Source organism: Schistocerca nitens, chromosome 6, assembly GCF_023898315.1.
Source record: "Schistocerca nitens isolate TAMUIC-IGC-003100 chromosome 6, iqSchNite1.1, whole genome shotgun sequence".
In the NCBI taxonomy this organism is placed as follows: Eukaryota; Metazoa; Arthropoda; class Insecta; order Orthoptera; family Acrididae; genus Schistocerca; species Schistocerca nitens.
Window position 1 is genome coordinate 228584171 of NC_064619.1, and position 22758 is coordinate 228606928.

At 39.6% G+C, this 22758-nt stretch overlaps 1 protein-coding gene across 1 annotated transcript; it reads left to right on the top strand.

Moving 5' to 3' along the window:
• Window positions 1-2315: 2315 nt before the first annotated feature.
• Window positions 2316-22592, top strand: LOC126262562 (pachytene checkpoint protein 2 homolog). Its single transcript, XM_049959262.1, has 9 exons — window positions 2316-2496; window positions 3562-3718; window positions 3877-4065; window positions 20777-21004; window positions 21107-21300; window positions 21389-21542; window positions 21621-21748; window positions 21935-22160; window positions 22397-22592. Exons 1-8 carry the CDS (start codon window positions 2453-2455, stop codon window positions 22131-22133), a joined length of 1293 nt encoding a protein of 430 aa, XP_049815219.1. The 5' UTR covers window positions 2316-2452; the 3' UTR covers window positions 22134-22160; window positions 22397-22592.
• Window positions 22593-22758: the final 166 nt, after the last annotated feature.

Genomic DNA, 22758 nt, shown 5'->3' on the forward strand with positions numbered 1-22758 from the left:
CCACCTATCTGCAGTCCCCATCCATGTTCCCTGTGCTTGCTACTTTTATATTCCCACAGGAGGATGAACATGGTTGTGCATTCGAACTGAAGATGGTGTATTTACAGCCTACTGAGGTGACTCAATTATACGACTGTGTGATGTCTCTTTTTTCAGACGTGTCTCAAAGAACAGACATCACATACTCATACAAACGATGTGTCTGCAGTTCAAAGAACAATAAAATACACTTTGAATCTTATTCTGAAGTCAACAATTCCAATACACATATACCTTTTTCCTTTCCCATTCCTATGAAGCCCATGCTTTCTAAAATGATCCCACAGTGATAATGTTACTTGTATAATTCTTTCATTTGCTATGCTACTGCATACTTTCTTGAATCTCCTATTAATTGTAATTACCTCTGTGTTGATACATGACTTTTTCACGAGACCATTTGAGGCAATGAGAACCATAAGAGCCCTAAGCACAGAAACAAAATTTTGAGAAAAACTGATGTTTGTGAGTATCAAATTTATAGACAGAACTCCAGCCTCATAGGTCGACCTTTTTTAACTAAGTCTCAACATCCCATAATTCCTATGAAAAAATTAATTTACCCATTTTATGTTATGAAATCTTAATTAATATTTAAGATTATACTTATTACTGATGTTAATTTACAAAATTTATATTTGTAAGATAGTGACAATAGTTGTAAAATTTGTAATTATCTAATGTGGAACTAAAATCAGGATTGAAAGAACAGATAATTGAACCACACATACAGTTGTGACCTGTTCCAAAAATTCGTGGTAATAGTTGTCGTTATTTTCATAAAGAGCATTCTGTGGCTTGAAGTTCACTTTGAAATATGAAGTACCACTACTGTGTACATGATATAAACATTAAATTATATTGTCGTTCTTAGATAACAATGGGGCAGTGCAAAGCAACAAAACTATGCCTTAGGCCCACATGGAAATACATAATGGAGAAATTGGTGAGACAGCTTTTCATGAATGCTCTCATATACAATGTGGGACTACAGATACAGATAAAGCTGGTTCGCCATAAGACCAACATATGTCAGGAGCATACATATGCACTACAAAATCAAAATCGATGACTGTGTGCTATAGGCCCTTATGGAGCTCAGTGCCTCATATTTTTGAGGGTTGCTTACTAAAACCAAGTTCATTTCTGAGTTTCTCAGTAGGGTACATTTTAGAAATCTTGTCACAGCTTGTCCACCTTCATTGTGCTAAACGTCATTCGGATCTAACAGTTACACCCCCATGTGCGTGAATCTGGTTTCGTTATTGCACTTACTTTCACTTTGACATTTTCATATCGTGCATTGAAACTTACTGGCAGATTAAAACTGTGTGCCCGACCGAGACTCGAACTCGGGACCTTTGCAAAGGTCCCGAGTTCGAGTTTCGGTCGGACACAGTTTTAATCTGCCAGGAAGTTTCATATCAGCGCACACTCCGCTGCAGAGTGAAAATCTCATTCTGGAAATATCGTGCATTGTCAACAAGTTCCTTTCCATAGTTTCTGAATATGCGATTATTTCTGTCTCTTCGATCACGTTTAATGTCTGCAGTTAAGATTTCTTTCTTTATTAGTCACTAATATTTGTGAACACTAATTATCCCTTGCCCCTTCCTGATGCTCTTATGAATCTATTCAATGTTTTGGGTTAAGGGCATAAGAAGAGTGTTTCACACGGCGAATTCTTTTGATCTAATAAACCTGTTATTTTTCTCTTAAAAGTTCATTGTTGCAGATTTTATGAGGCTATCTATCGCTGTTTCGATCGTTTGCTCGTATTATATCGCTGAACACACTTTTAAAATGCGCTGTTTAAGACTGGTACTATATTTACCTATTACAGGATCACATGGATTACAATAATTATTGCCACTGTCATAAACTGAGTTCACTGTGTCAGAGCTTTTATCCATTACAAGTACGCCCACTTACGCTTAAGAGAACACGTATTTATACATTTTACCACTTTTCCACCCCACTTTACATAGGTAATTTAGACACAAGAAATCGGCATTATTTATGCAGTCGTTTATCAGTAAGTCTATACTCGCAACCATCTTACACACATATTTTAATATCATATTCTGTCTTTTTTGTATCATGGATGGTATAGCATAACTCACTATCACCAGTAATCATCGAACTGAGCGAAGTGTTGCTATGTTGAGGTTGGCGTTTTTGTGTTACTTGACGTTGACGTTTCTTCCCTTCCGTTTCGTTGACGTCCAATACGAATCGAACGTGACGGAAGTGTATTTTAGTGGAGGCCTCTTTGGACAAACTGTGACATTGTTCCGTTGGACAACCTGTAGGGAATCAATCGATGTTGTGGTGGCAAGTTTTGAATTGAGATTTGTGTGTTTGTGTTCGAACTTGTAGTGGTTCAAAAAAGTGAATGACATTTATTTGAGATATGAAACGGATCGTACATATTGAAATAAACCAACGTTTGGAGAGGTAAATTTATGTTATTTTTTATGTTATATGCCTAATAGACAAATTGTGAAGAATGATGTTCGCATGAATTACAACACACGTCTTACTGGGATCAGCCGTGTTTTTGAAAAGTGCATTAATATATGTGCATTATTACGGTAATTTCCGAAAATATTCTGCAAGGGAATATATGAAACTATCACAGAAGTGCAGTTGCATGATCTGCAGCACACTTAGAAACCTATTTACAGTAGGTTTCTGCAGTGCAAACAGTTCGTGTAGTGCAGATTTCACTTAATCGTTTATTTCGTAGCAATGTGATGAAAAGGATTTCGAGAGTGTACTGTAATAAAGTTTATATCGCAAAAGGCAGTTGGATGTCCTAGACTTAAGGAGAGTCAAAAACATTAGTTTATCTAGTGAGTTACTTAATGTAGAGACATTAACATTCTGTCAGCTGTCACATTTGTTCCAAAGAAAAACAACTGGCGTTTAGTGGTATGGGGTTTTCAAAATGAAAGTGCAGAAATAGAAATTAATTCCTTAGAGTGTGGTTTGTTAAAGAAACTAAAATGACTGGTTATTATCAACCTGGCCATTCTAATTGGATAGATTCTGATCAGAAGACTTTGACATATAAATAAAATATATGATTCTCTGTGATTTCTCTTGTAACTTACGATTATGGCTGTAATGAATACCCGCACTGTGTTGTATTTGAAAAGCAGCAATGTTTTTTATAAGTTACGTCAAGATTCTCTTTAAGCTGAATGATGTTGGCAAATGTGCTCAGGCTACAATGATCCTGAATGCGCTTTAGCTGTTCACATTATAGTAGAACTTAGTATTACATTTCTTCAGCAATACTATGAATAGCTTTCTCACTACAGATGAATTTGCTTCATGTTAGGTACATTTTCGATTGAACTAGATGTTTTGTAACTGCCACTTCTAACCATTGTCTGGCAAGTAGATTGGTATATTGTCATGAAATAAAAGCCTTACCTGGCACCTATGCTGTAACTGAGTTTCTAGATCCAAATATCACAGTATTTCTTTTAAAACTAATAACTTGTTTTATTACAGTAATGCACCAAGAGATGTGGTAATAGAATTTGTTTCTAAGTTTGCAAAAAGTTGCAAACTGATACAGGGATCCATTATAAACAGTTTTGATGATCCTTTCCTTTGTGAACATGTACAGACAGTAAAGATATGTGAAATAAATGATGAAGCCCCACAGGTAACTATTTCCAACTTTTCCAGTTGCATATGAAATATAAGTTGTTTTTTACATTGTATGTAAAGGAACTGTTGCTAATATCTGTATGAAAGATGGATATTTTATTTGGAATATGTGTGGAGTTAATTGATTCATAGTAATGTTTAGTTTACTTTCAGTGTCTAGAAGCAAATGATGTTGACCTCTGTTACCATGTCTATACTCTTGATCCATATGGCTCTCAGCTGGAAACCATGGACGGTGAGGGAGATAAAGAAGTGCCATTTGCCCTTCATTGTATTCTTCCAACAACTGAATTTGCAGGAGTATGGGAAAGCCTTGTTTATGATTCTGCAATCAAAGAAAATGTAAGTAATGAGAAGTTGCTATTTTAATAATATGCAACCTCTTTCATATTTCGATTTAGTATTTCACTGCTCTCTTTTCACATGTTAAAATTTACACTGACTTTTTTTTTTTTTAATCCTTGGATGGGATATACATGGATGAGTTTCAGGGAAAAAGATACAGAACAATTTTTTTGTAACTAAGTACTGTAGTGCACAGTTGCATTTTTGATGGTCCAGATTTTTTACAGTGGAAAATGTAAGTAAATAAACAATTATGTGTTGAGTACTTTCCCTATTATCCATGGGTCCTACCAGCTTGAGGTGACTTGCCTGCCTGCCTGCCTCCATGATACAGGTTGCTGCACCATAGATGCAATCACAGGACAGGGGTAACAGTGGAGAGGCTCAATTAAAACATAGTTTCTGAAGACAACCAGCTCTACTCACAGGTGCTACCGTCCATATGACAGCTGATCTGGCCATACAACATAAGTCAACATGACCATACTTTGTGAGTATAGTGACATGACTGACGGGGTCACTGCATCCGTCATATTTGCTGGGGACAGCTAAGTCTGTTCTAAGTTTCGCAAAACCGAAGTTTGCAGTACATACATTGGCTTTCACCCATGATGTCATCAAGATGGTGGGCCTATTTCAACCTTATAGGCCTACAATATGGCACCCATGACATCGCTCGTTACACACCTGTACAAAAGCAGATAATATTAAAAATATTTAACTGTAGAAATAATATGAAACTAATGGGAAAGCCATGGGAATTAGGGGTTTTTGGGTAGGACAAACTAAATGGACATACCAGAGCAATTACTAATGCAAAACATAATCCTCAGCAGTCAGTATGACCACAATTTTTTTTTAAAAAAAAAGGTATCAGAAATTTCGCTTGATGTATATAGCTCATTTGAAGTCCACGATATTGTGAACTCGCGCACAAAAAAAGAAAAAAAAATGGTTTCGGAAGGTTCACTTGACTATATGTTGAACACACACAATTGTAACTCCACTACAGGATATTTCACTTGACCTATATTGCTGAAGCAAAATCTACGGCACACACTAAACTACATACAACTTGACAAATCCAGTATGTAATATTTCACTTGACCTATATATCTAAAACAAAGTCTGGAGTATTACATAACTAAAACTTTCCCACATAACTAACACTAAGAATCTAACCTCACCAATGTAGGTAAAACAGACTCCATGATATCTGCTAATCACAATCCAAAATGATTACCAACATTTAGCAACACAACCCAAAATGTTGTAAATATTATTAATACCAATTTCTGTACACAAGAAACACACATGAACTCTCATATACACTACAATAAAAAAAATCATAAGAAACATACTTATAAACCAAATTCAGCTGACACACAAATTCAGCAATAATGTCATCAGCACAGTCTCTTTAAAGGTCTCAAACAGGAAACATCTCTGGATAGAACATCATATTTTTTCCAACTGACAGTGCCACAGTCCCTGGTCTGAGATACAGCAACCTTGGTTAGTCTCATACCTTCTCCGGAACACGACACATGCTCTGCAATTAAAATGAATAACTAGGAATTTAATCATGGTCGGCATTGTGGCATGTAGGGACCTACTCATGGATAACGTTGTCACATCCATAACTAACAAAAACTAAGATATAAAATTAAATTTCCTATGATAAACAACATACTATGCTAATACTTCCAAACCCAAAAATGAGTCTGTTGCCCATAACTGCCGTCATGAAAATAACCCACTAACAAACTGCCACAGACTCTTCCAATATTCTAACAAACACTATTCAAGAAGTCCAGTACATCATTCACAGCACTCGCAGACAATTTAGAAACATAAGCGTCCCACACTAGAGAGTGCAACTGCATACTCCTACACACCTTCTGCAAAGATGATCCATTTGAGGTACAATGCACCACCATAAAATGACACAACACAGGTATGTCATAGGTTAAAACAGACGAGTTGTCGCATAAATTTTGATTGACTTATCTGTGTTAATGTTAATGGCATCTTCTTGGATAAATGATTCCAGAGGTAAAATAGCCCTCCATTTGGGTCTCTGGCCAGAGAGAACTCAGGAGGATACTGTCACCAGAAGAACCAAATCTGAAATTCTAAGGTCTGAATATGTAATATTGGATTCTTTAATTTGTGAGACAGATTAGAGAATATGAAAACAAAAATAACAGTATGAAGTTAGTGCAATATGGTGGCAAGAACAGTACATCTGGTCAGAACAACATAAATTTATCGGCACAAAATTGAATAAGTGTAATGTGGAAATAAGCATGTTAACGAATAAAAAGAGCCGAATGAATGTGAAATATTAAGAACAGCTTGGTAAATGTCTTTACTGAACAAAGTAAGAGCATGTGGACTATCAGACCAATTGTGTGATTGGATTGAAGAGTTCCTAGATAACAGAACACAGCATGTCATTCTCATTGGAGAGAAGTCTTCCGAAGTAAGACACAAGCAGACATTTGTGTCTGTGTATGTGCGGATGGATATGTGTGTGTGTGCGAATGTATACCTGTCCTTTTTTTCCCCCAAGGTAAGTCTTTCTGCTCCCGGGATTGGAATGACTCCTTACCCCCTCCCTTAAAACCCACATCCTTTCGTCTTTCCTTCTCCTTTCCTCTTTCCCGATGAAGCAACAGTTTGTTGCGAAAGCTTGAATTTCGTGTGTATGTTTGTTTGTGTTTGTTTGTGTGTCTGTCGACCTGCCAGCACTTTCGTTCGGTAAGTCACATCATCTTTGTTTTTAGATATATTTTTCCCACGTGGAATGTTTCCCTCTATTATATTCGTATCTTCTATATACACTGGTGTACTGATGCACTATACAGAAGTGTAAGTCTGTTACATGGCGAATGCTATGTTGTATCAGGACCTGAGTGTACATAAACGTCTATGATACATGCACAGATCCAAAACAAATAGTTAAAAGATAACAAATAAAAGACAAGTTGTCGCATACAAAAATACTGTCTACACAAATACAATTATGATGAAGATAGAACTTTATAATGCTTTATAAACCTGAAACATGTCTTAGCATAAATACAGCATATAAAGGTGACTGGCTGCTGTATTTCTTCAAATAACTTATTTGTAATGATGTAAAATGAAAAGATTTGCTCTATTTGTTTTAGAGACTGCATATTATGTTTATTTCCCCCCCCCAGATTTTCACCTATAGATACCCTGAATACTTCAAAAGTGTGTGCTCTACTTACCAGTAGATCCAGAACTAGATATATCTTTATCCAACTTGCACTTTTCTCATATGACATCCTGCATGTAGATGCAGTAATTCTTGATTTCCAAAAAGCATTTCACTTCTACGCTTACAAATCACTTGTGTAATCTGTCCTAGAATATTGCTCAAGTGTGTGGGATACACACATCATATGGAACATAAAATGCTTAGAATTGTCTGGTCAATATTATTGAGAAAACCTGTGAGGACAACATCTTGCAGTGGCAGAAATTTATCATTGCAAAATGTCACACGCATCACTGTTTTTTTTGACACACTTATCACAGTTGCACCAGCATGGTATCAAGAGCACATGGCTGGTACAGTCTCAAGGACCACAGTACTTCATCTTCAGTTTCTCCACTGGCAAACCACAATGTTCGAAGTAATTATGTTATCCACGCAGACTCAGCGAGACTGAAATCTCTTGCACGATCTCCATTGTCAACCCGGAATTGGAAGAGCCTGTCCAGGCACACTTAGGGAGGAGTAAGTGACTTGCACAACCTCCACTGAAACCTAGAATTTGAAGAGCTACAGTCATTGCTGTAGAACTGCCATAACGAACAATATTCCATTGGTACGTCTTTCATAAGCTGTGGTACTGAACCTAGTGCCACAGTAAATTGTATGAAGCTATCCAGCATACTCTGTCCACTGAGTTTTGTGTTTGCATGTTAACAAAGGTCATCTTGAATGTGTGTCCAGAATAAAGGAAACAAATTTGCAAGGGAAGTAGATACTGTAATGAATTGTCATGCAGAACTTATAATTCCGTGCACATGTGCTTTATTCAGAATCCTTATCTGATGTACATACAGTAAATATAGTTATCCCATAACATGTAAGGCTCATCACTAAAGTTCTGGTGTCATTTAGCCAGTTGCTTAAACAAGTAAACAATTGATCAACAGTCTGGTATTGCATATCAGTCTTGAATATAGAAGTGTCAAAATTGGTCACAGGTTTGTTTGATCCATGGGAGAGTGACACTGAGGTGTTGAAGAAACTGAAATGATTGACTTGTGAAGATAAACTTACACTACTCTGTGAAAGCATACTGATAAAAGATCAAAAAAATGGTTTTAAATATAGTCTCTAGAAATATACTATAGCCCCCTACTTATTGCACCTGTACATATCATGAGAACCACATTACATTAATTCCAGTGCCCATGGAGGCATTTAAACAATCACCCTATCACTGGTGTTTTTCTTTCTATATGTTGAGCAAGTGTAGAGAAAACTAAGGAGAAATTTTGGAAGGGTATTAAAATTCAGGGGGAAGAGACAAAAGTTTAATTTTTGCCATTGGCTTTTTAATTCTGTCAGAGAAGGCAAAGGACATGAAAGATCAGTTGAACAGAGTGGAAAAGAGAGTATAAGGTAAATGTAAAGGTAAAAAAGAGAGAGTTAGTGGAATGTAGTCAAATTAACTCAGGCCATACTGAATGAAGTGATTTAGGAAATGAGCTGGAAGTAGTAGATAAGTTTTCCAATTTGAGCAACAAAGTACCTGATAATACCAGAAGTAAAGAGGCTATTAAGTGTTGACTGACAATAGTAAGAAAAACGTTCGTGGAAAAGAGAAATATTTTAATGGCAAATAACTTACAGATTTAAGTGTTAGGAAATATTGGTTCGGAGCATGGTGCTGAACGGAAGTGGAACTTAGACATTGACACTGCAAGCAAGAAGAGAAATGAAGCTTTCAAACTGTGGTGCTGCAGAAGAAAGCTGAAAAGTAAATGGGTAAGTTGGATAAATAATGAAGAGGTCCCAAATTGTTCAGAGGAGAGAAGAAATTTGACAGACTTGACTACTTTTAGTAAAATGAAAACCTTGTGCCACACCACTGTAGTACATCATTTGAGGGGCGTAAAATAAAACAGCACATGCTAAAGATGAAGTGGAGTGCTGTGTGGTTACGTGTGTTTGGCAGCAGCTGAAATGATGCAGTTGTTTCAAGTCAGCCCAGATGACTTCTTTAGCCATCTGCATTCACTTGATACAGGTGCAACATTTCCATAGCTGCCAGAAAAAAATATTGGTCAGTACTCCAATTTATTAAAAGGCTGTGCTGTTATGTTTTGGTTTATCTAGAGGCACGATACAGTTCTGTGATTTGGGGATTCCACAGCATACCAGGGCAGTGAATCTGCAATTTGAAGCAAGTTTTTTGTATATACATGCTCAGATTGAAATTGTTCCTTCAGTGTTTGTCCCACAATATAGCTGCTTACTTGCCTGTTTTGCTATGCAACTTGTGTAGCATAATTTGGTTATTATTTGTGGTGTCTTGTGTCATTAATGTTGATTTCATGAGCTGCCCAGATGAAAAGATACTGTTGCACTTTCTCCGCACAGCCTTCTACCTTTTGGCTCTGTGTCTTTAGTGCACACAAACTTGTGCTTGATGAGAGTGAAGACCCACTGTCTTGAAGTTTACATGGTGGGTGAATAGTCAACATTGCCTCAGTATACCAATAAGTTGCTTACCATTGACTTTCAGTGAAAACGCATATTTTGCGATTGTTTGTTGGTCTATTCAAATTGTGTGTCCTTACCACCATACACAGCTTTTCCCCGTGTTCTCGGTGATAAGTTTCACTCCTTACCACTTATGAATTTTATTGTTGGTTACATAATCATGATGTGTCAGACAAGGTATATTCTGAAGCATTTTGATTTCTGTTACAGCAAGTCGTTGCCGTGCTGCTTTTGTTGAGGTCCAACATTCTGCTCCGTAAAGGTCAGTTGGGCGGATTGAAGATCAGTATATTTTCAACTTGAGTCAGTATGAGATAATTTTAGGACAAAGCGCAACAATCATTGCCCACAATTTAACTCACATATTGCTAATGTGATTTGTGGTTTCAGGAATGAGTGAGTTGCTGGCTGTGATTTTTTGAGCTATGTTAGTTGAAGATCAAGCAGAGAGCAATCTTCAGCAGATATGTTTGCTGTTGATCTTGATGTTGTCAGTATTATTTGCATTTGTCAACAGGTGTTCACTGTTCATTATACTGAGGTGTGCTCCATACTGTTCAAGGCAGTTCTTCCATACTTGGACTTACCATCAAAGTTTGTTACTGACTCCAGCAGTCGGAACAATATTGTTAGCACACAGCAGTGTCAAAGATGCTAATGTCTGAATATCTCTGGTGACTGTCTTCAGTATTATAATGAAGAGACCATCTCGGAGGAAAAACTACATGAGAGCATATGGAATTAGGTAAAAAGCCTTTTTCAGGTGGAGACTTCTAACATTGATTCTCAATAAGCAAGTGATCTGAATGGATAGTATTGATGATTCCACAGATTTTCACAAAACCACACTGATGGGTGGTAACAGTGAGAACCATGTGTACTCCACTGTCTATGATGAACTCTAAGAAAATCATTGTATAGTGGGTGTACAAGAATATAGTTCGAGCATTCAGCTGTTTTCTCCTTTTGTTTCCAAATTGGGCCTTTAATGCTGTATGTCCATTTGGCTGCTGTCTCCTTCTCTTCAGTGATGTTATTGAGGAAATGTGACAGCCATTCAGATGCCTTCCAGTGTATTGTTCTCCACAGTTCTTCTGGCAGCCCTGTTGCCTGCACAAATTTCATCTGCCCTTGGGCTTTTAGAATTTCAGGTTTGATGTTTGGCATGATATTGGGACTTTCATAGATCTCCCTTTTATGGGCTTATTTGGCTGGTGCAACTGCCTTCTTTCCATCATGCCTGGCATTACAGTTGATGTTTCGGTTTCTGGTTGTAATCGATTTCAACAACAGTGCAATTTTATGCAAACTTTGATAGCTGCATCTGGATGCATCCAAGATCTGACTCGAGGAGCACAAGTGCGATGCTCATTATGAACCAAATCTTTGATTATGCAAGATGAGTGAGTGCAGTGCTCATAATTTTCTCTGAATTCTTAATATAATTGATCACTGAGTTTTGCCACTGCACTCAACAAAAACACAGTCACACTGAGAACAACAAATTAAGTGTACAAGAGGTTATATTAATTAGTAGTGGGTTGTCTAGCCATCAAAAAATAGAACAGTGAGGGACATTGAGATCTAAGACAACAGTTACTTATTTTTTCTAATGATTAATATAAATCACAGTGAAGTGAACAGAAAGGTTCTCTAAAACTCGAACTACAAAATGAATATAACACTCTGGGGAGATACCTGTTTGGAGAAAAAATGACAAACTCTGCTCGTCTGGGCAGCTCATGAAATCAAAATTAATGATGCAACAAGATGCCAGAAATTATAACCAAATTCAGCAACACAAGTTGTGTGGCAAAGTAGCAAGTAAAGAGCTGTTCAGAATGTGGATCACACTTCTGCAATTTGTGACACTTACATTTCTCCAAATTGGCTATTGTGTGCCGATCAGCATGATACAGTGGCCGGAGATTACTCCCTGTCATTGACAGTGTGTGTGTGTGTGTGTGTGTGTGTGTGTGTGTCATTTGTCTGATAATAAACATGTGCAAATGTTTCACATCACCCTGTAGTGGTATGAAACACCACAGCACCTGTGCTTTGTATTGAAAGCATTATAGTATGGGGTCTCATGTGAAATTTGTGACTAGAGAATTTCTTGGTCCAGAGAAAGTAGCATGTTGTATGGAGTGGAATCTACAGCTGCAGAAGTAACTTCTTAAGTTCTCCCCCCTGCGGGCCCAGGGCTTAGAATAGGCCCGAGGTATTCCTACCTGTTGTAAGAGGTGACTAAAAGGAGTCTCACACCTTTTGACCTTTATGTGATGTGAGGGTTTGACCTCTATTTTTCAAAATTTTCCCGAAGATGGAGCCAATTGGGGAAGTGTGCCTTACATGGTGCATCGTGTACATCGTTAATTGAGATCCTTAGCCCACGTTTTTGTCGTGGCATTGCAGTCCCACTCATCTTCCATCTCTTGGGCGAGGACACCTTCCTTGGTGTGTTTTCCTCCACCCACTATGCAGTGTCGTTTTCTGTGCCGACCATGACCATGGAATTCTTTGCACCTCATATCCAGCACAGTAGCCAGTCCGTTGTGGTGGGGCCGTCATGTACCTTGTTGATTGTAGCCCCCTGACTATGAGGGATCGCTCTGCTGATGCCTGTGCCGTTAACTCCCCACGTATGCCAAGGAATAGATAGATACCAGTCATCCTGGGGCATCGGGACTCCCTGCAATGGCCATACTGCCAGGTGGCCTTTGCTGCGGCTGGGTTTCGCCCGTGGGGAGTGCCACTGGTCAGAATGGGTGCCATCAGGGCAGATGACGCATACCATGTCATCACTTGCTGGTGAGCAAACGCCAGCAGTCTCTAAGCGTTCCAAGTCTCAGTACAATGCAAGGAAGTATGATCCTAAATTGTTCCCCTCCCTGGCCACACCATGGGAGGAATGCCAGGCTAAGTAAGGCAGCGAACCTTATTCACCCCAGTACCTCATATGTTTGAGAGCTGATGGGGTCTCCTTTGTCTCGAAGTCTCTGTTTTTTGTAGAGCATTTAGAGGACAAGTTTGGGGAGGTGGAGGGCTTGTCCAAAATGTGGTCAGGGTCAGTCTTGATAAAAACGGCATCCTCTGTCCAGTCATGGGCATTACTCGCTTGTGACAATTGGGGGATGTTTCCGTTACCATCATCTCTCATAAGAGCTTAAATATGGTCCAGGTTATTATATTCCACAGGGACCTTCTTTAGCAGTCTGCCAACAAGCTGCGCGCCAACTTATTGTGACGAGGAGTTCATTTCGTCTGACGCGTCCATTGGGGTCCGAGGGATAATAAGGTTGCCACCAGTGCCCTCATCTTGGTCTTAGAGGGTGACACATTACCCGAGAAGGTCAAGGTGATGGTCTACCACTGTGATGTCAAGCCATATATCCCTCCCCCAATGCGGTGCTTTGTGTGTTGGAAGTTCGGCCACATGTCTTCCTGCTGTACTTCCAGATTGTGGACGTCCATCCCATCCCAATATTCCATGTGCCCCCACCTCCCATCCATGTCAGCTGTGGAGAGCATCATTCCCCTTGCTCACCAGACTGCAGGATTTTATAGCAAGAAAGGAAAATTATGGAATGCAAGACCTGATTGACCTAGACTGAGGCTAAGAGGAAATTTGGGCACCTACATCCAGTGGCTATGACCTCCTATGCCGCTGCTATGAGAACAGGTGTAACCCCTTCAGTTCTGTGAGTTCTGTCTGAGGATGAGGTTAAGATTCTGGGGTCCACTGAGGACCTAGATCTCGCCCGACTCTCAGACATAATGGATATAGCTTATTCAGGAAATTAGTTGGTGGCAGCAGGTGACCCTGAGGCCTCATTGAGTGTTTCATGCCTTCCCAGTGTCACAATCACTTCATCCTCCAGTGGAATTGCGGAGATTTTTTCCACCACCTGGCTGAGCTATGGCACCTGTTAAAGTTCACACCTGCTTTCTGCATTGCCCTCCAGGAAACCTGGTTCCTGGCAATGCCAACCCCTGTCCTTCGCGGCTACAGGGGATATTACAAGAACCATAGCGAATATAATAAAGTGTCAGGTGGAGTTTGCGTTTATATCCTGAACTCAGTATGTAGTGAACCTGTGGCCCTTCAGATTCCTCTTGAAGCTGCGGATGTCAGGATACGGATGATACAGGAAATAACTGTCTGCAATGTATATCTCCCTCCAGATGGTGCGGTACCCCTGAACATATTGGCTGCACTGATTGATCAACTCCCTAAACCTTTTTCTACTTTCGGGATATTTTAACACCTGTAACCCCTTGTGGGATAGCACCATGCTTACTGACCGTGGCAGAGATGTCGAAAATTTACTATCTCAACTCGACCTCTTCCTTTTAAATACTGGGGCTGCCACACATTTCAGTGTGACTCATGGTAGTTACTTGGCCTTTGATTTATCAATTTGCAGCCTAGGACTTCTCCCATCTATCCACTGGAGAGCACATGACGACCTGTGTGGTAGTGACCACTTCCCCATCTTCCTGTCACTCCCCTGGTGTCATGTCCCTCGTTCGCCTACCCCTCGTTCACCTACCCAGATGGGTTTTAAACAAGGCAGGTTGGAAAGCCTTCACCCCTGCTGTCACTGTTGAATCTCCCTCACATGGTGCCATCAATGTTGTGATTGAGCAGGTCACTACAGTGATCGCTTCTGACGTGGAAAACGGGATTCCTCGTTCTCTAGGGTGCCACCAGCAAAAGATAGTCCCTTGGTGGTCGCCGGAAGTCGCTGAGGCACTGAAGGAGTGTCGGAGAGCTCTACGGCGGCATAAACGGCACCCTTCCCTAGGGCACCTAATAGCCTTTAAGTGCTCCATGCCGTCATTCACCTGCTTATAAAATGACGGAAACTGGAGTGTTGGGAGAGGTACATATTGACCATTGGGTGCCATGCGTCCTCTTCCCAAGTCTGGATGAAGATCAGGCATCTTTTTGGGTACCAGACATCGACAGGTGACCCTGGCGTCAACATCAATAGCATGCTCTCTACCGATGCAGACATGATTGGCAAATTGGCAAGCACTTTGCTGAGCACTATGCTCGAGCCTCTGCATCAGAGTTTCGTATCCTCAAACTCCAGATGGAAAGGAAAGTCCTTTCGTTCACTACACACCACAGTGAACCCTATAACACCCCATTTACAGTGTGGAAGCTCCTCAGTGCCCTTGCACATTGCCCCGACACAGCTCCTGGGATGGATCATATCCACACACAGATGATTAAACATCTCTCATCTGCCTACAATCGATATCTCCTCGTCATCTTCGTCCAATCTGGTGCGATGGCATCTTTCCACCACAATGGCAGGAGAGCACCATCATTCCTGTGCTAAAACCTGGTAAATATCCGCTTGATGTGGGTAGCTATCGGCCCATCAGCCTCACCAACATTCTCTGTAAGGTGCTGGAATGTATGGTGTGTCGGCAGTTGGAATGGGTCCTGGAGTCACGTGTTCTACTGGCTCCATGTGAGGGCGGCTTCTGCCAGGGTCGCTCTGCCACTGATAGTCTTGTGCCCCTCAATTCTGCCATCTGAACAGCCTTTTCCAGATGCCAACACCAAGTTGCCATCTTTCTTGACTTTCCTAAAGCATACAACACGACCTGGCGCCATCATATCCATGCCACATTGTATGAGTGGGGTCTCTGGGGCCTGCTCCCGATTTTTATCCAGCACTTCTTGTCGCTCCGTACTTTCATTGTCCAAGTTGATGTCTCCCACAGTTCTCCCCGTATTCAGGAAAATGCCATTCCGCAGAGTTCTGTATTGAGTGTATCTCTATTTTTAGTGGCCATTAATGACCTAGCAGCAGCTGTAGGACTGTTGGTCTCCCCTTCTCTGTATGCAGATGACATGTGCATTTCGTATTGCTCCTCCAGTACTGGTGTTGCTGAGCGGTGCCTACAGGGAACCATTCACAAGGCACAGTTATGGGCTCTAACCCAGGCTTTCAATTTCCAGCCACGAAGTTGTGTTTCATGCATTTCTGTCAGCGTTGCACCGTTCATCCAGAACCATACATTATCTTAATGACGATCCACACACTGTAGTGGAGACATATCGATTCTTAGGACTGGTTTTTGATGCCCGATTGACTTGGCTACCTACCTTCATCAGCTTAAGCGGAAGTGCTGGCAGCACCTCAATGCCCTCCACTGCCTGAGCACCACTAACTGAGGTACAGATCGCTCTACGCTGCTGCAGCTCTACAGAGCCCTTGTTCAATCTCGCCTTGACTGTTGGAGTCTGGTTTACGGTTTGGCAGAACCCTCAGCGGTGTGTTTACTCAACCAGTGCACCACTGTGGCATTCGCCAAGCGACGGGAGCTTTTGGAAAGAGTCCGGTGACCAGTGTCCTGGTGGAGGCCGGATTCCTTCCACTGAGGGTCCAATGTGCACAACTGCTTTCCAGTTATGTTGCACACGTTTGTAGTTCTCCTGAGCATCCGAATTACGTCTCCTTTTCTCACCCGTGGCAGTTCATCTCTGCATCAGTGGCCCAGGTCAGGGCTCATGATTGCAGTTAACATGCAATCCCTGCTGTCCAAACTGGAGTCCATCCCTTTACCACCTCTACTTGAGGTCCATTCCTGTACACCTCCATGGTGTACACTTTGGCAGAAGCTTCGTCTGGACCTTTTGCATGGCCCTAAGGACTCCGTTAACTCTGCTGTCACTTCCTCTCGATTCTTGACAGGTTCCCGTGTTCTGAAGTTGTTTACACCAACGGTTCAATGGCTGATGGTCGCATATGCTTTGCGTGTGTTCATGGAGGACATATTGAACAGCACTCCATGCCAGATGGCTGCAGTGTTTTCGCTGCAGAGCTGGCGGCCATATCTTGTGCTCTTGAGCACAACCGCTCATGCCCTGGCGAGTCATTTCTCCAGTGTACTGACTCCTTGAGCAGCCTACAAGCTATCGACCAGTGCTACCCTCTCCATCCTTTGGTAGCATCCATTCAGGAGTCCAGCTATGCCCTGGAACGGTCCCGTTGTTCAGTGGTGTTTATGTGGACCCCAAGACATGTCAGAATCCCATGCAACAAACTTGCCGACATGCTGACCAAACAGGCTACATTGAAACTGCTCCTGGAGGTGGGCATCTCTGAAACCGACCTGCATTCTGTCTTAAACCGCAAGGTTTTTCGGCTTTGGGAGACAGAGTGGCATAACAGTATGCACAACAAACTGCATGTCATTAAGGAGACTGCGAATGTGTGGAAGTCTTCCCTGCGATCTTCTCGCAGGGATTCAGTTGTCTTTTGTTGGCTCCGCATTGACCGTGCGTGGCTCACACATGGTTAGCTCCTCTGTTGCAGGGACCCAGCTCAGAGTCGCTGTGGTTCCCAAATGACAGTCATCCACCTCTTGCTGGGCTGCCCACTTTTAGCTGCTTTGCAGTGGACTTTTAACTTTCTCAGGACCCTACCATCAGTGTTGGGTGACAATGCCTTAACAGCAGCTTTAGTTTTGCGTTTTATTCGTGAGGGTGGGTTTTATCATTTGATCTGAGTTTTAGTGCATGTCATTTGTCCCTCTGTGTCCTCCACCCTAAAAGTCACCCTAGGACTTTTAGGGTGGAAATTTTAATGTGGTGCAGAGTGGCTGGCTTCTCCTTTTTTATTCTCATGGTCAGCCAGCCATGGTAATCTGCTTTTTAGTTATTAATCTCTTCTCCTTGTTTCTTTCATCTTTCTGTGGTTTTCTTGTCCTGTTTTGTCTATTGTAATGTTTGTTGTCCTTCTGGCATTCTTCTGGTTCTTCCTTTCTCCTGTTACCGTGGCGTACTTCTTCATTTTCTTCTCTTTCTTGGGTAATTGTTCTACTGCGAACAAGGGACCGACAACCTCACAGCTTGGTTCCTTTCTCCCCCTTTTATACCAACCAACCATCTTAACTTCTGGTGTGCTCCAGAGAAATGTGTTGGGACCCTTGCTGTTCTTGTTGAATATTAATAATCTCACAGACAGTATTAATAGTAACATCAGAAGTTTCCCAGATAATGCAGTTAATTATAATTAGGTATTGCCTGAAAAAAAGCTGCTCACACATTGCCACAAGTTGATAAGATTTCAGAATGCAGCAGTGATTGGCAACATGCTGTAAATTTTCAGAAATGTAAAATTCTCTCTTCACAAAATGAGAAACAGTAGTGTCCTGCAATAACAGTGTCAATGAGTCACAGTCTGTTAACTCATACAAATACCTTTGTGTGACAATGTGTAAGGATATGAAATGGAATATTCATATAGTCTCATTTTATAGGTAAAGCAGGTGTCAGTTAGATTCATTGGTAGATAGTAGGGGAAAAAAATCTGTCTACAAAGGATATAGCTTACAAAACACTTATGTGAATCATTCTGGAGTACTGCAAGGTGTGACTGACACCAAATAGGACTAACAAAGAGTATAGAAAGTATGGCAGCTTGAATAGTCACAAATGTGTTTGATCAGTAGGAGAGCACCACAGAGATTTCGGGAAAACTGAACTGAACTGGCAGGAACTTGAAGATTGACACAGATTAACCGGTGAAAACATACTTATAAAGTATCAAGAACCAAGTTTGAGGAATCTGGAAATGTATACAACCACCTATGTATAACTTGTGTAGGAACCTTGAGACAGGATTAAACTACTTACAATGCGTACAGAGACATTTAAGCAATCATTCTTCCTGTCCTAATAATTGGCGCAATGGGAACCACCTTATGCTATACACTTCAGTGGTTTGCCGAGTATAGATGTAGGTTGTCAAGGCTTGATTGGTGTCAGAAGGGTGTACACAATAATCTTGAATAGTTCGTTTTGAAACATATATAGTCGTGTAGCAAGATCTGAGAGATGGTGAGAGCTCTTTTGCATGTTGCAATTCGACATGATTGGTGTGTGAAACAGTTTGATGTAAATAATGCATTTGTCACCAGTATTTTGGAGGAAATGTACATCCATGGGCCATTGGGCTATGATAATGGTGCAGGACATGTATGTAACCTGCTGAAAAAAATATGGTTTGAAGCAAGCCTCAAACTGATGTTACAAATGTTTCGTTGAATTTCTCAGTGAATTTAATTAGTTGTAGAGCTGTGCTGATCTGTTTCTGTTTGTTTTACAGTGTAAACATAGTACTGCTTTTTCATATTGATGGCTTCTTATGGGCTGTGCTGTTTCACATAGTAATTTTATTTGACAGTTGGCTAATTGTTTTCAGGTTACTGTAGATGCTGCTGCTGTTGATTTTGATTATTACTACATGAGATTATAATGAAGAAGTTTGACAAATTTATTCAGATACATCATTTTGCATAGATGAAGTGAATTTTATAGAAATATAACATGAAGGACGCAAAATTGTTAGCTTGAACCAGGGTGGATAGTTGGCGAATTACCTCATTCCATTTATTGCTGAACTGTATTGAGAGTTTTCTTACATGTTATTAATGTTGCTTAGGGAATCCAGTATTCAGTGATACTGATGCAGAATGTATTGCTGAAATGAATACTTAGACGTGTTATATTAACAATTGCAGATGAAGATAAGTCTGATGGTAGAGTAGATACAAATATCGAAATTTCAAGTGACCCTAATCGTACTGAAGATAAGTACATGAGATAGTCAACACGTGGTGTTATTCTCAAGTCTAGGTTGTCTGCTTAGGTGGAAAATTAAGCCAGATTAATCTGTTGCTCTCTCTTCAATGGAAGTTGAGTATGTGACTACAGGCTTTACTTCCAGATCACTTAGCTTTTGAAAGAAGTTACAATTGTCTAAACGTTAGTTCCTAACTGAAATTACGTGAAATGCCCAAGTTTATTAACGGATCAAGATTTTGTGAGAAATCTAAACACACAGACATACAGTATCATTATATTCATAGAAACTAAAGCAGTTTTTGATTGCCTGTTTCTTTATTTAATGCAGTCAGTTTAGTTAAATACAGAAATCTGTGATCAAAGACAGTTTTAGTTTCTATGAGTTATTAAACATTGGTTTCCTGAAATCTTACAGTTGATTATGTCATCCCTCATCATCATTGTATTCTTTGACTAGTTGAGGATAACGAGATTAGAATGTGTTTAACACCAACCAGAATACAGACATCTGATGTTCTTACAAAAGGGTTAAAATTTTTGAAGTCGCGTTTGATGATGAAACTTGTTGACATTGTGTCAGCTTCGTGAAAGAAAACATTGCAGGAGAGTGTGAAAGTATTTGCTTGTTCATTAATAGTCTTTGAACATGTAGCAATGTTACTGTATCTTAATAACCTTCGAACATTTGAACTAGTGATACCGAAAGTCTTCGGTGCAGTTATAGCTATGTTGTTGGTGTCAAATGATCATTGTGCCAAATCACAGTGTGGTTTACTGTCATGCTTTTAATGAGTAAAATTCCAGTTTAACTTCACATTCTATAAAACAGCAGCTAGAATGATCAAGTCATCAAGAACACCTGCGAGTAGCAACCTGCAGAACTGTGAAGTGGAATAATCACATAATCTCAGTTTTAGGTAAACCAAATGAAAATCCTTTTTGTACCTTAATATGCTTTGCATGTCCATGTCCACATGCCTTTGCTTGGGTGCAGGTCTTCTTTTATCCTAGCAAAGATGCTTTGTGATGAATTATATAATTACATGTACTTATTTTGCGTAATTAAATGCAGCTTAATGGAAAGTCAGTATTTTTATCCACCTAGAGCAGCTGATCTTTCTTTTCTTTTCCACTCTTCATTTTCATGCAAGAAGGGAGAAAATACTTTTATGATTTTATGTACATGAAGTGTACTATAGAACTGGAAACATTCCACAATGTCCAGGAAGCTGTAAACCGTGTTATCCATTTATTGGAAATCAACTTGTTATGAAAAGTGTTAAATTATTTATGCGTTGTTCTTTTCCATTTTTGTGTTACAGTTACTGAATTTTGTGGAAACGACTTTACTGTTCTCTGACAGTGGAGTAGATATGAACATAATTAAATGGAATCGTGTAGTTTTACTACATGGCCCTCCTGGTACAGGGAAAACTTCATTGTGTAAAGCTCTTGCACAAAAGTTGGCCATTCGACTGGGGCATCGATATACGCACGGAGAATTTATTGAAATCAACAGCCACAGCTTATTTTCTAAGTGGTTTTCAGAGGTATTGATTTTATGTATATTCATGGACATTTGTTGGTTTTTATTAGCTTACTAAGAAAAAGAAGAAACTGTTCAATATTGTACATTTAGCGATCATTTACAGAGTGGTAAACTGGTGACCAAGATGTTCTCCAAGATTCAAGAATATATTGAAAATCCTAATGCCCTTGTTTGTGTGTTGATCGATGAGGTGGAAAGCTTAACACATGCTAGGAAATCTGCTCTTGCAGGTACTGAGCCTTCTGACTCTATTCGAGTAGTCAATGCCGTTCTGACACAGATTGATCAGATACAAAGGTGAATTGACTCATTGATATCAGGAGTATGTTTATGGGTCTTCCTTAACATTCCTTTTCATGTACTCTTTTTTTTTTAATCGCAACAGGTACCGCAATGTATTAGTTTTAGCAACATCCAATGTGACTGGGGCAATAGACACAGCATTTGTGGACCGTGCTGACATAAAACAGTACATTGGGCCGCCTTCACCATTTGCAATATATAAAATATTTTTATCTTGTATTGAAGAACTTCAAAGGGTAATTTATTTGAAGTATACCTGTCTGCTTTTTACATAAATTCATGTTCTTTTCTTTTTTACTGCCTTCTTGTTTTAGACTGGCATCATTACATCCAATGACAGCCTTATGAACCTGAAGTTGCTTCAGTTGTCCTCATCAGAATCTACAGAAGGCACAAAAAATAATCTTACTAAAAACAGTTTGTTCCTGCTTAACATAGCCAGGTTTGGAAATTAAAGCGTAACTGAATTTTGTTAAAAGTACATCCTATGAAAAGCACCTCTGTAAAATTCTATTATGAACAAATTAGTTCATATTAGAAATTGGCATGTCTCTTTGTAATTCAACTATCTTATGTGCACTCCAGTAAATTGTGGATAATTGACATTTTGGCTTATTCATTTCTCCAGGAAAAGTGAAGGTCTAAGTGGAAGATCACTCAGAAAAATTCCATTTTTAGCACATTCGTACTATATTCAGAAACAAACAACGTCATTGGAAGAATTCCTTGAAGCAATGGAAAAAACTGTATTGAAACAATTACAGGACCAAAAATTTTCCTTTGGAGGAGTACCACATAAAAATAATGGTTGCAACTGTGTTGGATGATGAAACCACACTGTTTCCCTTTTTTAGGTGAGCACTAACAATACTTTTTTTACTTTTCTTTGTTGTGTTATTGCAATAAAGCACATTTATCAAATGTGCTAACAACTGCTGCTAATATTTTGATTATGAGGTAGACTGTAAATATATTAAAAGCAGGAGAAAATACATTTAAATAAATTGTTTCAAGAATTTGTACAAATAGTGTTTTGCTTGTTCATAATTTATCTACGGATAACTAATAAATTATCTTGGTTTCCTTGCAGGTACTTATGCACCATTTCTTGGTAGATAACATGTGAAATATAAGCTTGCAGTAAAATGAGATTTTTACTGTCTGCAGCATATGCATATGAGCTACAAATGGTGAAGTGTGTGTTAAATTGTGACAAAGTGTAATATTTTTACATGTAAGATCTAAATATTGTACATCTAGTGAAGTCTGTTGTATAAGTAAATTAAAGAGACAAACGTTTTTTCTAAAAAAGGGAAGAAATTTTACTGGAGACCATTAGATAAGACTTAGAATTTTGATGTCTTCCATTTGAAATTGGTAAATTGCTTGAATGAGAGCTACTGAAAAATACTGAGTTGTGAAATGTGAATATGTAATGTCTTTGACTTTGCT